Source organism: Triturus cristatus, chromosome 2_2 (assembly GCF_964204655.1).
Source record: "Triturus cristatus chromosome 2_2, aTriCri1.1, whole genome shotgun sequence".
NCBI classification, from domain to species: domain Eukaryota; kingdom Metazoa; phylum Chordata; class Amphibia; order Caudata; family Salamandridae; genus Triturus; species Triturus cristatus.
The window spans coordinates 919,938,146-919,954,570 of NC_140582.1; the positions used below are offsets into that span (position 1 = coordinate 919,938,146).

Sequence of the window (16,425 nt, forward strand, 5' to 3'; positions counted from 1 at the left end):
GAAATTGCTCTGCCTGCTATATTCTCCAGTATGTTCTGTGTGAGTCTCGTGTATAAGGATATTGTATGATTTAGTATAGTTATTACGTCCCTAGTATGTAGAGCTTGTAGATTAGGAAAAGGTGTGTACCCAAGCAATACGGGGCAGGTGACTGCATCTCTACTTAAGAGACACAGACATTGTGAGGTGTGTATGTGGTAAGTTACCACCGAACCAGTTTTGGTGTTCTTGGTATGTCAAAGGGATCTCCAAGTCATAATATACTTAGTTTTTTGCAGGAATGGTGTCAGCTGTATATGTGTTAAAAATGCCCTGTATTGGCATCTGTAGAACCATACTCCTCTCATGAGCAAAACATTTCAACAGCGTATGCAGCATGTACCTCAAATGTTACTGCACTGCCCGCGTCTGGAACACGTATTTGGGTATTCACAAATATTTTTCAAGTAGTTTACCTGAAAAGCTGCACATATTTGTATTGGTTAGGACAGGAATATATTTGATTTGATTTCAGGGTGGGAAAAGAGAAAAAATGTGGGTGCTCAGAAGAAAAACATTTTCCACATGAGTAATAAGAAGGTTCAACAGTCTAAATGCAGTGACACCTTATGTATGATCATTTGGAAATATACAATTGCTACATTATGAATGTTAACACACATGTTTACCTGGAATTCCAAGTATGTCAACCATTTCCACAAATGTAAAAGTAACCCTCTGGAAGTTAATTTCTGATTGTCTTGTTGAACTGGGCTCCATGGTAACCCCTGTCTTATCCAGTGAATGACCAATGTCATTTTGCAGCTTCTCCCTCTCAGTTTGTCTTTTCCCCTTAAAGAATAAGAATACAAATAAGAATAATAAGTGTTGTTAGTATTCATATAAAAAGGCTTGTCATTCAGGGCAAACAATAGAATGCAAATACTGCTGCTTCTGCTACTACTACTAATAATAATCATAAAAATGCTAATAATAATAATAATAACAGTTTTACTACTAATAATAAAAACAGCATCAGTAAGCTTGGCATTCATGATCATTTCAAAATATTTCTAAAAGGATATGAGTTAAGAATGTTTTCAATGATAAAGACACTTTATCATTGAACTAATAGTACAGATGATTTCAAACTTGCAACTTAAAGTTAATTTGTGGTTAGTGAGCCTGTTTTTTGCTTTATGTTGAATGCTGTTGTGAATTATGTATGATCCGAATGTTTTCTAGTTTTATTAACCTCATAAACTTTCAATTAGTTCTTCTTTAATATGATATTGTTATCTGCCTTGTTACTACATCACCTCTTCCCATTTGCTTATTTTATTTCCCTAGATTAGTAATCCCCATTTTGGAAGAGAAATTGCTGAGAAGATTACTCTATACTATAAAAGATGCTCCAGTATTCAAGACATTGTATATTTGTATATCAGTGTTCTGCAACAAGGAAGAACCTCACAAGCAGAGAGTATGTATTGCGTTAAGGTTGTTGGCTCCCTTTGTGGTGACCATAAAGGGATAAGGATGGTTGTAGCATGTGGGGCTTGGGGGGCATCGTTACTGTAGAACCATTGGTGTATCACAGTGCATATGAAGTACATGAATTGTCCCAAAACTGGCAGTAGCTAGCTACTGTTACTAATTAGGCTTTGGATGACCCTGTGATGCATGAATACATGAAACAGCCATGATCATGGATGATTGGGAAAGAATCGATTCATGGGGTTAAGGCTCAAAACAAGATACATTATACAAAAGATTATTCTTTGAAGTCAAGTCTCCCTTGGTTGTTTGGGAGAATCAATGTATTTGTCAGTTCATCTCGCTCGATCTCATGACTCTGTGACTGTTCTTTCTCTCAACAGGAACTCTTGACTACTATTCTGAGCTGGACCACCGATATGGAGAGAAGCCAGTGTGTCCTGCCTTTCCATGGGGGAAACATCTGGCAGAAAAATACAATAACTTATTAAACCTTCTGCGTGAGATGGATCTGGAAACAGCAGTTGGTAAACATGATTCATATTCTCTGCACCAATAAATCCTCCCTAACTTTCCTGTCCTTGGTGTTGCACAAAAAACTGTCTTTCACCCTCTTCATTTTTGCCTATACACCACTCTACAACATTAATCCAAGAAACATCTTCTCCTTCTTTTATCCTATTGCATCCATGCTGATGACACCCAGAGTGGTTTCTGTGGCCCCCTGTTCTCATTTGACCTTCAGTTGTGGCCACACATTGCTTTTTAGCAGTCCTTCGCTGGATGGTTCTTTCATCCTTCATGCTCAACTCTGCTAAACTAAGACTCTATATTCCTCCTTCTCCACTGTGCTCAGCAGGCTGTCTGACCCTCTCTTCTTCCATCACAGCACCAACATGTGCTCCCATTTGACTAGAAATCTTGGTGTGCATCTCAGCGCATTTTTTGCAGCTCAGATTTCCATCACACCAACTGCCACTGCAACCTAATGCCATGTATTTAGCATCAGGAAAATAACATCCTTCATTTATTTTCACCCCACTAGCACTCTCTTCAATACACTTGTAGCAAACTAGAGACACGGAACAGACACCTGGTTTGCCTTTCACATTACCACTTGGCATCCCAGGATATGGCAATCAGCTTTGCTACCAGAACATTGTTTCACCTACTCAGACACACTCCCCGTCTGATAATCATTGTCTAGATGGATGGATGATGGCCACGAACTGAACCATCTTCAAACTCCTAACTTAAGCCTTCAAGCTCCCCCAGCGCAGTGGGGCTCACCCTGGAACTGACCTCCTTCCTCTCTGCAGTTATCAATCCTCTTGCCTCTCCCAAGCCACCCTTATGGAAAATACACATTCATGCCTTTTTGTCTATAGGGACTACTGGAAAACATAAAGGCCTCCTCATATATTTCTCTTATTTTGCCTAATTCAAAGTGAAATCTCCATCACTCCTCGATCATTGATCTCATGCTCGCTCACAACCCTGGTGCCGTCCAGACACATCACTACATAAAGTGTGTAGGAAGAATCTAAACTGTCCACCAATGATAAAATATAGTGCTTTCCTTTATGTTTCCCCAAACAATCTTGATTTATATGTATCTGCTTGTGCTGATGTGCTAAGTACAGCATTTCTAGTGGAAATTGTATGTATTTACTTATTAAACAAATACATAAATAAATACTGTTTTTTTCCCAAAAAACAGTGCTTTCTAATTAAGTCTTGTTTTGTTTTAGTATCAGAGAATCCCCTGGATATTGCACGAGAAATAGGCGAAAGGATGTTTAAGTTGATTGCTAAGCAATTTTCACGCTCGGATGGTTTGGAGTATTTGAACTCCTCTATTCCTACACTAGTGGAGTCCAGCTGCTGTGGATACCATAAAGCATCACATTTGCTTGCAGTCATGTATGAAACTGGACTAAGCGTGTCTGTGGATTCTTTGCAGGTATTATATCTTAAATTATCAGATATTGATTTAAGTTATTTTTTTAATATATTTCAGGCGCCTCTTTACAGTCAGAACAATATCTGCATTGCATTGCACTACTGAGCACAAGTAATGGAACAAATGTAGATGGGAGTGTGCTGACCAATAGGGGCAGCCCATTCCCTATTTTATCTTAAGAATGGAATACTAAAGGAATTCCTTTAGAATTCCCCCCCCCCCGAAAATGGGACCATCTAGTGCTATGTGGCCTCAGCCCTCACAATAGGGAGTTAGGCAAGGCTTGCTCCAGCCAGCAAACTCTCGGAGAAGAGCTAATCTACCCCTGACTTGTTTGATTTTTGAATAATTGAAATGCACTTGCACTAATTGGCTTTGCATTGCCTCTCAACTGCCAAGGACTGAGTGGATAAGCTTGATATTCTTTCTCAAAAATGGATGTTCTACAGACTTGAGTGATACTTCTTACTTCAAGAACTATGGAAAAAGTCCTACAGTGCCAAAATAGGCAATGATGACATAATATCTTGTCTACCGAGTATGTATATTGGAACAAGTGTGATGTGAATCTAATACTGTGCTCTTTGGGCTATGGAATGTGTTCTTATCATAGATTCACACTTTGACACTTCATGAAAGGTTTGTTGGAGAGCATTTAGGATCCATCACATGCCTCTGTGCTCAACATGTATACATGTATGCCATCACACAGGGCTCATGGAGCCACTGCTGACTTTGGACCAGGTTCGAGTCTCGGCATCGGCTCAACATCCTGTGATTCTGCACAAATCTCTTAATCTCCTGTGCCTACCAAAAATGAATGTGTCCTTGTGTAATGTAACTAGTGATCATGTAAAGCACTCCAATAACTTCGGGTCAAGTTCACATTGCATAAAACTGGGGAAATAAACACAAAGGGGACCTCTGACAAGAAAGCTGTTAGTCAAGGGTACCTAATCTTTCATGGCCATTACTTTGTGACTTTAATGTAGTACCCATTGCATCTTTGACTTCAGTTACTTGAAATAAGAAGCCTTAAGTAAACCTTAGTAATGCCTCAACATTAACTATTCAAACACATAGTAGGTACCCACATTTTCCATTTTCTGTGACCTCTGGCCTTCTTTTAGATGGGTAATGAACTTCCATAAATGTTGATCCATCCTGCCTCACTGAAACTAATACACTTACAGACACCACCTTTGCTACAAAACATGAAAAATGTGAAAAAGCATATTTTCTAACTACTGTGACCTCTGGCCTTACCCCATATGTGTAATGAAATTCCATACATTTGGACCCATCCTTCCTCATTGAAACTAATACTCGAGGTTGTGGTATGTCCCTACTTCCAGACTCCACCTTTGATGCAAAACATGAACAATGTGAAGAAGCATCCATTTGGTGACTTCTACTGAAATAAATCTCTGTAATGAAGGAAGGGCCAGATTATATTAAAAAGGACATTGTGTCTAACTGACCTGTCCATTAGATTCACAACACTGGATAATTGTCAAGTATAGTCTTCTCCCTAAACCTAACATTTTTCACCCATTTGTAGTCTTTCTAGAGCTATACCTTAGGCGCTAGCATCTTTTCTAGAGTGACAATATAAAAGGAAGTAACACAGAGGGCTTACCACCCCTAAGTTTGAACGGCAGCTCCGGACTGTGAAACGTAGGACCTTCAGAGACTCTGGATGAATGGACACATGGAAGTATGCACCTTTTAAGTCCAGAGTTACAAGAACGCCCCCCTTGGAGATCAGAGGAATTACATTCTGGGGCAATATAATTTTGAATCTCAAGTATTACATACATTTGTTGAACTTCTGTGTTTTTTAGATCTAAAACAAAGCAGGATGTACCATCTGACTTGAGCGCCGTTTGGACTTGGCCCTCTCTGCAAGGTTACCTTTAACCTTTTTGCCTTCAGCCCTCCTGTTTTCTGAACCCATTTGTGTTAGCTTTTAGGGCTCTGTGCACTTTACCTCTGCCAACCAGTCCTAAAGTGGTGTGGCCTCTCCATAAAATAGGGTAAATTTGGCTTACACCCAATTGGCACATCTAATTTACTTATAAGTCTATAGTAAAGTGGTTCAACCTATACTCAGGATCAGTAAATTGAATGCTTCTAGTGGAGCTGCTGCAGCCCTTTGTTGTGCCACCCACTTAAGGAGCCTTTCAAAACATGCCTCAGGCCTACCATTGCAGCCTGTGTGCAGTTTTAAGCTTCCAGTTGGACCCGGCAAAATAAATATTTTGCCAGGCCCAAACCGATAGATAAGTCACCCCTAGGGAAGGTCCTAAACAGCCATAGGGCAGGATGCAATGCATTTAAAAAGTAGAACATGTACTTTTAAGTTTTACATGTGCTGGTAGTGAAACACTCCTACATTTCTTTTACTGCTGCAAGGCCTACCACTCCCATAGGATAACATAAGGTTACCTTATTTAATTTAACAAGTGCTAACATTTGATTGGGAATAGGTAGAAAGATCATGTTTGGACTCAAGAGAATGGTAATTTTAAAACCTCTTCAATGGTAAAGGTGAATTTCAGATTATAATTTTAAAAATGACACTTTTAGAAAGTTGGCATTGTCCTGCTCTAAACTTTCTGACGGCTTCTAGGATTTTCCACCTGACTAGGCCTGTTAATTGCTCCCCCATAAGTAATGCCTTTTGGGCCCAGACAGTGTGCCATAGGGCCTGGAAATAGCTGGGAGAGCGCAATCCTGCCAGGATGGGAGGGGTCGAGCTATTTCCTGCCCCACTTACATTTCAAAGGCTGCCACTCACAAATAACTTCACACCAGTCTATTGTCACCACAGACCCCCTGGAGCCTGGGCAGGGAGGAAGGAAATTCCAGAACTAACTGTGGGTGTAAAACTCTAGAAGTTTTCTTCCACTTCAAAGATGGCACCAGTTATAAAAATAGGACCCTCAGACCCACTCTTCAGTACATCCCTAGACTGGTGGAAACCCTCCCAAAGGACTGCCTTGTACTTCAGAGAACTGCCCTGTTGCTTGACGCCTGCTGTGTATCTCCAAGGACTGCCCTGCTGATACCAGAGGACTGCCCTGCTGCTTGAATCCCACCTTGTACCCTCACAGGACTGCCCTGCTGCCTGAGGCTTCCAATACTGCTTGATCCCAAGACTGCAGGAGTGACTGCTAGGGATAGTTGGCTTGACTCCTTTTGTGAGCTACAGGCACATAAAAAGCTCCAACAGCCTTGAATCGTGCTTGAAGCACATCCTATCCTCCTAGTGAAGCCTGCCTGTCCTGGTGCTGAAGGTGCCAAAACAGCAAAAAAACAAATCTTGGGACTTCGGAAATGTTTCATCAACAAGTGCCCTAAGAACCAACAGGAGACAAGAACCTACCTGCTCGCCGATCTGCCCAAGGCGCATTGTCCATCAACCTGACATCGTTGTTGCTTCCATTACATTCTTCTCCGCAGCAGCTAATCCTGTTCAGCAGCTTGTCTACGGAAGGGTATCTGGCCTCCTGGGGCACTCGTCAGCTACAGCCTGCAGTTTCACCCCACTGGAGATTTTTGACTTCCAAAAAAGTCTGAACGCAGGAATCTTCACCACAGCTTCATCCAGTGCTCCCCATCAACAAGGCCTCCTCCCCGGACCCCGCCTACAGCCTTCCCCCACTGAACTTCACCTTCTCAGACATTTTTCTCAGTAATTTCTTCTAAGTCTGAAAGTAAGCGGAGACCAGGCCCAATCCAACTTGTGTATCTGAACTGCGCTCCATTGCGCTCAGCCATAACTTTCCACTTTGCCCCGGTCTCTTGTGAATAGATGTCTGCAGTTGGCTCTTTGATCTTTTAGGAGCTAGTTTTTACTAAGACATGCTTGTCAGAATAATGATCACCATGGAGATTTGAGAAAATCTTTCTTTAAACTTGCCTCTATTTATTCATGAATCGGTAGATCATCTGGAGCGGTTTATTGAGAAAACAAATAATCAGTAGGAAGTTCCCTCTGGTGAAAAGATAACATCTCTCTAATATGCCTGAGATACTCCTGTAGTTCAGCCCCCTGAACATAGTTTCCGCAGGAAGGAGAGACTCCGAATTCCCCTTATCGACATGTAATGTGTTTAAGCGCTTGGCCTTTAACTGAGACAGAGCAGATCTGACTGCATCCTCTATCATGGTCTGTAACTCAGACCTAGAGACTGTCAACATCTCCTCTTTCTGCAGCTGAGGCTGCCTCAAGGTGCTCGGTACAGGCTCCATTGTGGAATAGAAGATGCACTAGAATCAGCAACGTCCTGTATTTATGGTTGCTAAGTGTTGTAAATTAGTTCTTCATGTAACATGGCTGACAGTGGTCATTAGCCCTTCCTTTGTGTTCTTACCTCCTTAGCCTCACAGAATACCTATGTGTGTTCTAACTTGTACCGGAGTGTTCCACTCTTGTCAGTTGATGGTCTGGTCAGCTGGCGAGGTGTGCGCTCAGCTGTGTCTTACAATAAACCTACATGTAACTAACTAGAAGTGTCCTGAGATCTATCTACAACACTAAGCAACCTCATTCTCCCTGCTAACAAGATTAGGGCAAGTTTAAACCCCAGTACTCACCTGCAAGGAAGCGCACACGTCTGACCGGGCACAACAACCATGGTGTACCTAGTCCTCAGGACTGGCACTCAGCTCGAGTCTCCCTCTTGAAATCAGGCTCCCTTCCCCACCTATGGCAACTGAATGGAAAGAAGGAAGAGACCCAAATTACATACCATCTCCTTTCCATGTCAGCGTATACGCGATGGGGGGGGGTAGGAAGTGCGCATTGCATTTATTTTCATTTTCACACATTTGTGTATGCGATCCTTATCAGAGGTAGGATGGCCACAAAAGTAAGAACTATGACATGGCGGGGCATACGTGGGGTAACACCTGCAATCTGCAGGGCTGTGAAAATACTAGATTAAAGTAGCAAGCGGTATATCAAGTAATGCATTTCACACATATTTATAATGAATTTAGGAGTATGATTATTAGTTATGTGCAGGGGCGCTGGTCATGGGACAGCAATCACTATCTCGTGAAGAGCAACAAGACTGGAGCTGTTTCAGTCATGAGGCTGTCTAACAACATGTGACTGACACATCCCAAATGGTACTCTCCCTTCAGAACCACCAGCTTGTCTGTTTTCCACACTGATCAGTCCATGTCTATCACAAAGAAAACATTGTTTCCTCCACTTATGGCACACAAGTACTAAACATGAGGATCGCGCAGGTCCATGTCCTGACTGCAGGGTTACAGTGGGGATAGTCAGACTGGAGAGATCTGCAAGTGCTCGCCTGTCTTCCAAACCAGTGACGTATTGTGGTCAGCCACCAAACAACAATTTGACTTGTCTTAAAGGGAAATGTAGGAAACAGCAAACAGCTGAAGAGTGCACCTTTTCCAATCATTCAAAGTGGTTTGCAGGAAACAGAACACGGCACCCTGAGGTCAGAAAAGGCACTGCACGGTGTGCACCAGTGCAGAACAGATGCATTCAAAGTGTTCTGTGAATCTTAAAATTTTAATGAATGAAGTGACTTAAAATATTGTATGAGATTCGAGTTTAAAAAAATTAAAGCTAAGTTCTCATTTGCTATGGTGACCAGAATTTTAAAACCAAAAACTGGGACATTTCACAAAAATAGAAGAAGGACTAACAGGCAGTAAGAAAGTACATAAAATGCAATTTTTTTTTAAAATCCAGTAGCTTGCCTGTTAATTAAATTGCTGTCTTGAAACAACTGCTAACTATCCCTGCTCTGTAAAACATAAAAAAGCACCTCCCGCCTTTTTCAGTCGACCGTCTTTCAAAACCGAGTCATGAGTTACATTTCTTGAAATCTGCCGGGACAGCTGGAGAAAACCCGGGACTGTCCGGGCAAATCTGGGACGCCTGGTCACCCAATGATTTGCTTCTTTCTCTGGAAATGGCTGCAGAATCTGTTTTGTGTTTAATAGTCCAATTTCCGTTGTGCGCTAATCTCACCCAATTTAACCAACAACATTTTGTTTATTGTGGGCAAGAGGAGCTCCACCCTCATGGGCACTAGCCCCATTTCAGAGCACCTGCCCTGTATTCTACTTCATTGCCCCCGTACTTGTTGTGCAAACATCTTATGCCATCATAATTATTGTATGCTTCCTGGTACAAAATAGAGCAAACACTGAGGGGGGAAAACCACATTTAAATCACCCGATGTCCTTACCATTACAGATGGGTCGGCCTGGATGCACACCGCTCTGTGGCTCTATTTTGTCTAGGCTGTAATCAATACCATTTTGTGATCATCAGGCTACATTAGACTGAGATATGTGTTGTGTAATAATTATTACACTATGTATAGACATAAGTGAACACTGGTATCCACAGCATTTATCACCCACTGCCAATTCCAAGCTGATATGTTTACCTTGTGAAGAAGCATGGGGCTGCGGGAGGGGAAGTGGCCTGCTATATACACCGGAGTATGCAAAAAGGTGATGGATGGAATGCTTGAATTAATCTCAGACACTGGTATTACTCAGGGCAGTATTCCAATCCATCAGTAGTTTGCACACCATGTCACCATGACCCAGCTATATGCAGATCAGTCTTGACCCTGCTCCAATCAGAACAGTTCAGCCCGAACTGGCCAGCCAGTTTCTCCCTGAGCCGGAACACAAGCATCCCAGGACCGGTTTCGCCCCAGTTATGGGCTCATCAGCCTGGTACAGCTTGGTTCCAGTGACACAGTATGTTTTTTTAGGTGATATGTTTACCTTGTAAGAATGTGAAGAAGTATGAAGCTACTGGAGGGGAAGTGGCCTGCTGTACACACAGGCTCAGGAGGAGAGGACCCAAGCAAGACCAGAATGACATCTGCAGTGTTGAGACATCAGGCAGCCACATACAGGAGGCGTTAATCCCCATTTTCCCAATGCCCACATCCAGGGAGGTGGGAAGGTTGGTGAAGTTCTGAGGTACATGAGCTGTGATCTCTTGCTGTGAGTCGCATGCGACAGAGCAGAGGGCTATTCCCAAATTTGACAGGAAACCCTGTGAAGCAATATTTAAAGCCCTTTTCTGTATGTGTATATTGTGTCGGGTGGTGTGTGGTGTGTATGTTGTGTGGTGAAATGAGGTCTGGCAGACATGACAGAGAAAAAGCTCTCTGTACCCTGACCAAAATAACAGACGACCAGAGGAAGACTATAGCTACATTCAGTGTGTGGCTAAAATATAGCTACATTCAAACAGTGCCGACCAATAGAGGGCAAAGACAAAATATTTAAGCAGAGAGAGGCAACAGAAACTGGCAAACAGTTATGGGTAAAGAACAAAATATTGGAGCAGAAAGAAAAGACAACTAATCCAGATGATGAGAAATTAGTTCACACACTTCAAAATTATTGGGAAATATTTGCAGGAAATATCTTGTCAGGAGCACATACATAGTTAGATGACATCTGCAGTTATCTACAATAGAAAATACAACAATAAATATCATATTCTTTCATTTTGTGCTTCAGGGACTGTTGTACAGCTTGGTTGGAGCTCAAGGAGATGATCGTCTTGCTGTGATGAAACTTGGGTACAAACATTACCAAGGCACTGATAATTATCCGCCAGACCTGGGCCTTTCCTATGCTTATTACAGCAATGTCGCTAAAAAGACAGCCCTTGACCTTCAGACATTTCAAGGAGAGCAGGTAACGTCTTTACTCGTTGCTTACTGTTTGCTTGTTTCATATAAACCTATATATGAATAAATGTTTCTAGCATACATTCTGCTTCTCCTTAAAGTGACACAGGACTTCAATAAGGTACATTTGCACAAGGATAAGGGGACTTTTTGAGGGAATGTGTGGGGCAATGAAATGTTTAATTTCCATATCGTCACGTGTTATCCTCACTTAATTACGGCCCCTTTTTAATGAATTGATTACAGTATATGGTTATCTGATTTAATATCGTTTCAGTTTTTGAAATCTCTTTGTTGCTTCTTTTCTAACTGTACAATATATTTGCACACTTTATTTGTAATAAAAAACTTAGAACGTTAACCAACACCGAGCATACTTATCAAAGTGCATATACTAAGTAAGTAAGTAGGTAAAGAACTTGTAGAGCGGCCAAACGCCGAGGCGTCTTGGCGCTAGGGTTTGCGAGGAAACGAGTAGAAAGACCGAGAAGCATACACACCATACTATCAAATTACAAACTGGCAAGCCTCATTTATTTTCCCAACCGCACCCAGGCGCTATGCGAGCACTTCCTACATATACTGTTATATGAAGAAAATATGAGAGTTTCTCCCATTCTATGCCTTGGTGCGATGCAATGTATTGCAGGAGGAGCTGGGGTCTCTCTCAGAAATCTGTCTGATGCTAGGTTGACACGAACGCTTTGTAAACTCCATATACTCATAGATAGATGTCGAAAGTGATCAACACTAATATTTGTTTGTCTTTTTTACATTTTTCCAACTTAAAAACCTTTATCTCAGGGTCTATGTGTTCACTTTAATGCAAGGAAGGTAGCACATAATTGCTGAACTTAAAGTTTGACTCTCCTCGCTATCCCCAGGGGTCAACCCGATTTGGATGCACAGGGAAATGCTGCGAGCCCGCCCTATACCACAGAATTCATTGGTGTTGGTTAGCGCAGAGACTTGTTTGGGAACCAGTGTGGAGAGAAGAATCATGATATTTATATAGAGGACCTCCATATTGGCAAGTCACATGCAATGAGAGTTGCCTGGCGCGGAGTTTTGGTCCTGAGGAGACCACTATATGTAGGAATGCGGGTCGAAACGTCGACAGTTTTGTGGGAATCATTAGCAGTAGTTTTGTTTTCTGGACCAGCAGTTAGACTGGACTGATATGCGTGTTCTATAAATACCCACATTGTATATATGTATCATATGGTAACTATTGCACTATTGCACTTATGAGCACTGCACTTTTTAAATCTTCTGGTCAGCGCCATTAAATAATGAATACAATAAAATTGTGAATTTTGCATAATAATTTTGCATATGATCCGCGACCCTTCATAATTGGATTGTGAATGCAGTAGAATCCACTGCTCCAGCTAAAATTATGAAATCCTTTAGGAAATCACCTTCTGCCCCTTGGTTTTCGGAGTTGCTAAGGACTATGAAAAGCAGATGCAAACGTCTTGAGAGACAGTGGAGAGTGGACTATGATAGCGCAGCTAAAACAATATATAAAACATCGCTTAAAGAAATGCATAAATTAATGAAGGAAGCTAAGAGATTATATAGCTAAATGCATTGAGAATGCCGATAAACCTGGCAAGGCTGTTTTTAAGGTTGTAAATGCTCTCCTCAAACCTTGCAAGTAGATGACTGACGCACAACCTTTAGTGGCATTATGTGAAAAAATATCGGATTTTTTTGACAACAAAATCCGTAAGGTCTACAATTGCTTTTCGGCAATAGTTGAAACGGTCAAATCAGACATAATGATAAGGAAAGTACCCAGGTCTTCCTTCTCAGAATTCACTCAGATCTCACAGAAGGAGGCACTGGTGGCGATCCAGGGCTGTAAGTCAGGCTCATTGGAGGACCACTGCCCCCCAAAATTGTGGAAAGAGCTGGCTAACTCCTCCATCCAGGTGTTGTCTGAAATATGGAACACCTCACTTACTACCGGCATCTTTCCTGACTTATGGAAGAAGAAACCCAATGTTGGTGCAGGCAAACTGAATAACTACAGACCAATTTCGCTGCTGCCTGCTCCAGCTAAGATGCTTGAAAAGATGGTGCAGAGACAACTGACTAATTTTATCGAGAGCCATGGTGTCCTACACGACACCCAATCTGGCTTCCGTGCTGGTTTCAGCACAAAAGGGGTAGCTTTACAGAGGAAAATATTTTCTCCATAGAGAAACTACTTTAAGTGAATCTGTTCACGTACAATGAAGTGGTACATTTCTTCGTGCAATGTACACTTGCTGCATGTACATATGCATACATGCTTACGCAAGTCAGTAAGTGTTGAAGCCTCTATCAGTACATCTTCCTAGGATTGCTCCAACATTCTGAGAAACTTCACAAATGTGCAAAAATCGTGACTATATAATTTGTTGCCATACCTCGCAAAAATCAGGAAACAGGGAGCACATTTATGGTAGGAAACACCTTTCAAGGATGACCTATCTAGGCACTATTCTGATAATATGACATTTGTAGACAGAACTTTCATATGGTGTGCGTAGATATGAAATATGGAATTATGGATAGAAACTATCTGAATATAGTTGTTCTACAGACATAAACATTCTGGTTCTAATTACTATGTTGGGCGGACTCACGTCCGCCCGGCAATCTTGCAGACTGGGAACTGACCGACCTCAGATCGGTATTTCCTACCGCATCATTTGGATGCGACTGCACACAGTGCGGTCGGAAACATCAATTTTTCTATGGGAGCTTGTGCGGCAAGCAGAAAATGGCCGCAGCATAAGCTCCATGGAAAAATGGATGTTTCCAAACGTGAGGTGCCTGCCAGACAGTGCAGGGATGTTGAGGGGGGCACCATAGGTGTCGCCCCAGGGCATTATGTGGAGGCCGCAGAGTGATGGGGGCCCTGCTAGGGACCCCCAAAGACACTTTCCGACAGCAGTTCCATGTCAGAGAGACCACCAGGGAACGGCTGTCGGAAAGCGCCATCACAATTCCAATGGCAGAAACACCATCCTTAGTGGATTATAAGTCCTTTCCAACTGGGCGATGGGCTCCTTGAGCCTGTCGGAACGCGTCTGATTCCCCAGCCCGTTTAAACTCCGGCCGCCTTCAATATAATACGGTGGTCGGACTTTAAAGCTACATTGTTGGTCAGAAAGCCTGCTGCCAGTGGTCAGAGGCTTTCCCACCAACATTGTAATTAGGCCCTCTGTGTTTTTTAAAGGTAAATGGTCACTTTCCTTGTTGATATTTGGTTTTGAGCCGTCAGCTGTTAGTTATCATTGCTTTTGGGTGTTTATCTAAATTCAGCTCTAAAATGGAAGCTTAGATGAAGTTACTACCAAAATCGCCCCTCAGTTTACATGTAGTCTGCATTGAATCACTGTGCGATGTGCTGGAATTTCTTATGTGCATTTCATCCAAGCGTAAAAGCATACATTGTATGCTTTGCCCTTCTGTTTACAGCCCAGTATAAGGATCGGCTGAATAGAATTGACAGCAATAATCTGAGCACACTATTGCACCTTCACGAGGCTACATCTGAAGCCACAATGAGGCTGCATGAAGGCCTTTTTGCTCTAAGTGTACTGGCAGGCCAAATGATTTTGGTATATTGCATATGAATCTTTAAGGCCCTGATAACTCCTCCAGTGCACTTGTGTGGATAATAATGGAGCAAGCCATCAATAATCAGAAACGTTTCATTATAAAATATCATTTGTCGGTGTATAAATTTGGGGGGGGGTTGAGGATCCAAACTATTATTTCAAAATTAGGCAAACAGATCGCTATTAAGAATACTTTAGCAGGGGGTATTTTCACTGCTGTGTGTCTAATAATGTTCCGCACAGCCATAAATGTCCAGAGCCTTCTACTTGTCTATAATCCAAGAGATATTTGATTGAATCATTTACCCCAGGTGTGTGTTAATCGTTTTGAAACTTTATCCTCCTACATGCACCCATGCCTGCAAGTCATAGACCCATGGAAGGGTATACAGCGTAACCTAAGGAAATGCCTTCGATGTGGACGTGCAGCATATTCTACTGATAGGCAGTTGAAACCAATACCCGAGACCCCCTTTATCGGCAGTGCTGATAGTAAGGGCCTTATGCATGAACACATTTTCCCATTGACACAGAATGGGTAAAACCCTTTGATACATCTGGCCCTAAGTCTTTTATGCTTGCAGAAAATAATAAAACATGCTGTGAATTCTGAGTAACGCTGTAACTACGGAGGTGAATGATTAATGCTGAATTATTGGGTGAACAAAGGTTCGGGCTGTGTCTTACTTGATCATATCACATTAATATCGGTTTCCCAGTGTTGAAAAGAGACATCTTCCACATGGGTTTGTAGTGTAGATATTTAATCAGGAATCTCAGCATAAGCGCACAGCACCAACTGTACAGCTGGATACTCAGCTCTGGAATGCCAGATCTGCCCAGAGGCATACATCACCGCTTTCCATGACACAGCTAAGTTCCAGACATGACATAGTAGGCTTCTAACCTTTCCCAAGATTACAACACACAGCTTTGGTGAACCAAACTTATAATGTTTGTAAGAGGAGCTCACATAAAATCGGAGATACCTCATAATTAAATATGCTAACCTGTTTTCAACTTACATACAATACACCATAAAAGCACATAAATAGATTTAATCATAAAAACAGTTTCAACCAAGTACAATTAAAAAGACGCTAGTGCCAACATTAATTATATGTCAAAACAATGTGGGCTTAAATATCATATGGTCCTCAAAATATATATAAAAAAGAACTAGGGATGCATACAAAGTTTCAAATATTAAAAAGGGTCAGTTGCATAATATATCTACTCACCCTTATCTATACAATTTTATAATTAAAATGGTACCTCTAATACAATTTTAAACCGCAGAACAGATATCAATAGACTCTGGAGAAAGCAGGTAGTTAAAATCTTCTGTATAAGAACAGGGGTGAAGTGTCCTCAACAGTGGAGATAGAAATGTGGCTCTCACTGTCTTACAGGAAAGACAAAACAAAACAAAATGTTGAGTACTTTGTTTAATCATATTATTACATGGACAACACATAAGGTTATTGAACCAGCTGCATTGCTGCGGAAAAGCTACCAAAAAGTGCACCAAGGACAAGCAAAATCTGGTCAAGTAAAATCGATATTGCTGATTCCTTGCATAAACCACACAAAATCTAGGCTGTGAAGACAGAGCACTAATATTTAAGCGAGTCAGTGATCTCTGCTGGTTCAG

The 16,425-nt window shown here is 41.7% G+C and overlaps 1 protein-coding gene across 1 annotated transcript in view; it reads left to right on the forward strand.

The window, feature by feature from the left end:
- Positions 1 to 16,425, forward strand: part of SEL1L3 (SEL1L family member 3) — a 714,608-nt gene that overhangs the window by 255,028 nt on the left and 443,155 nt on the right. Inside the window, exons 8-11 of the mRNA XM_085642308.1 lie at positions 1,330 to 1,462; positions 1,860 to 2,003; positions 3,228 to 3,439; positions 10,982 to 11,161. Of these exons, the coding sequence (XP_085498434.1) occupies positions 1,330 to 1,462; positions 1,860 to 2,003; positions 3,228 to 3,439; positions 10,982 to 11,161 (669 nt within the window). The remainder of the gene's footprint in view (positions 1 to 1,329; positions 1,463 to 1,859; positions 2,004 to 3,227; positions 3,440 to 10,981; positions 11,162 to 16,425) is intronic.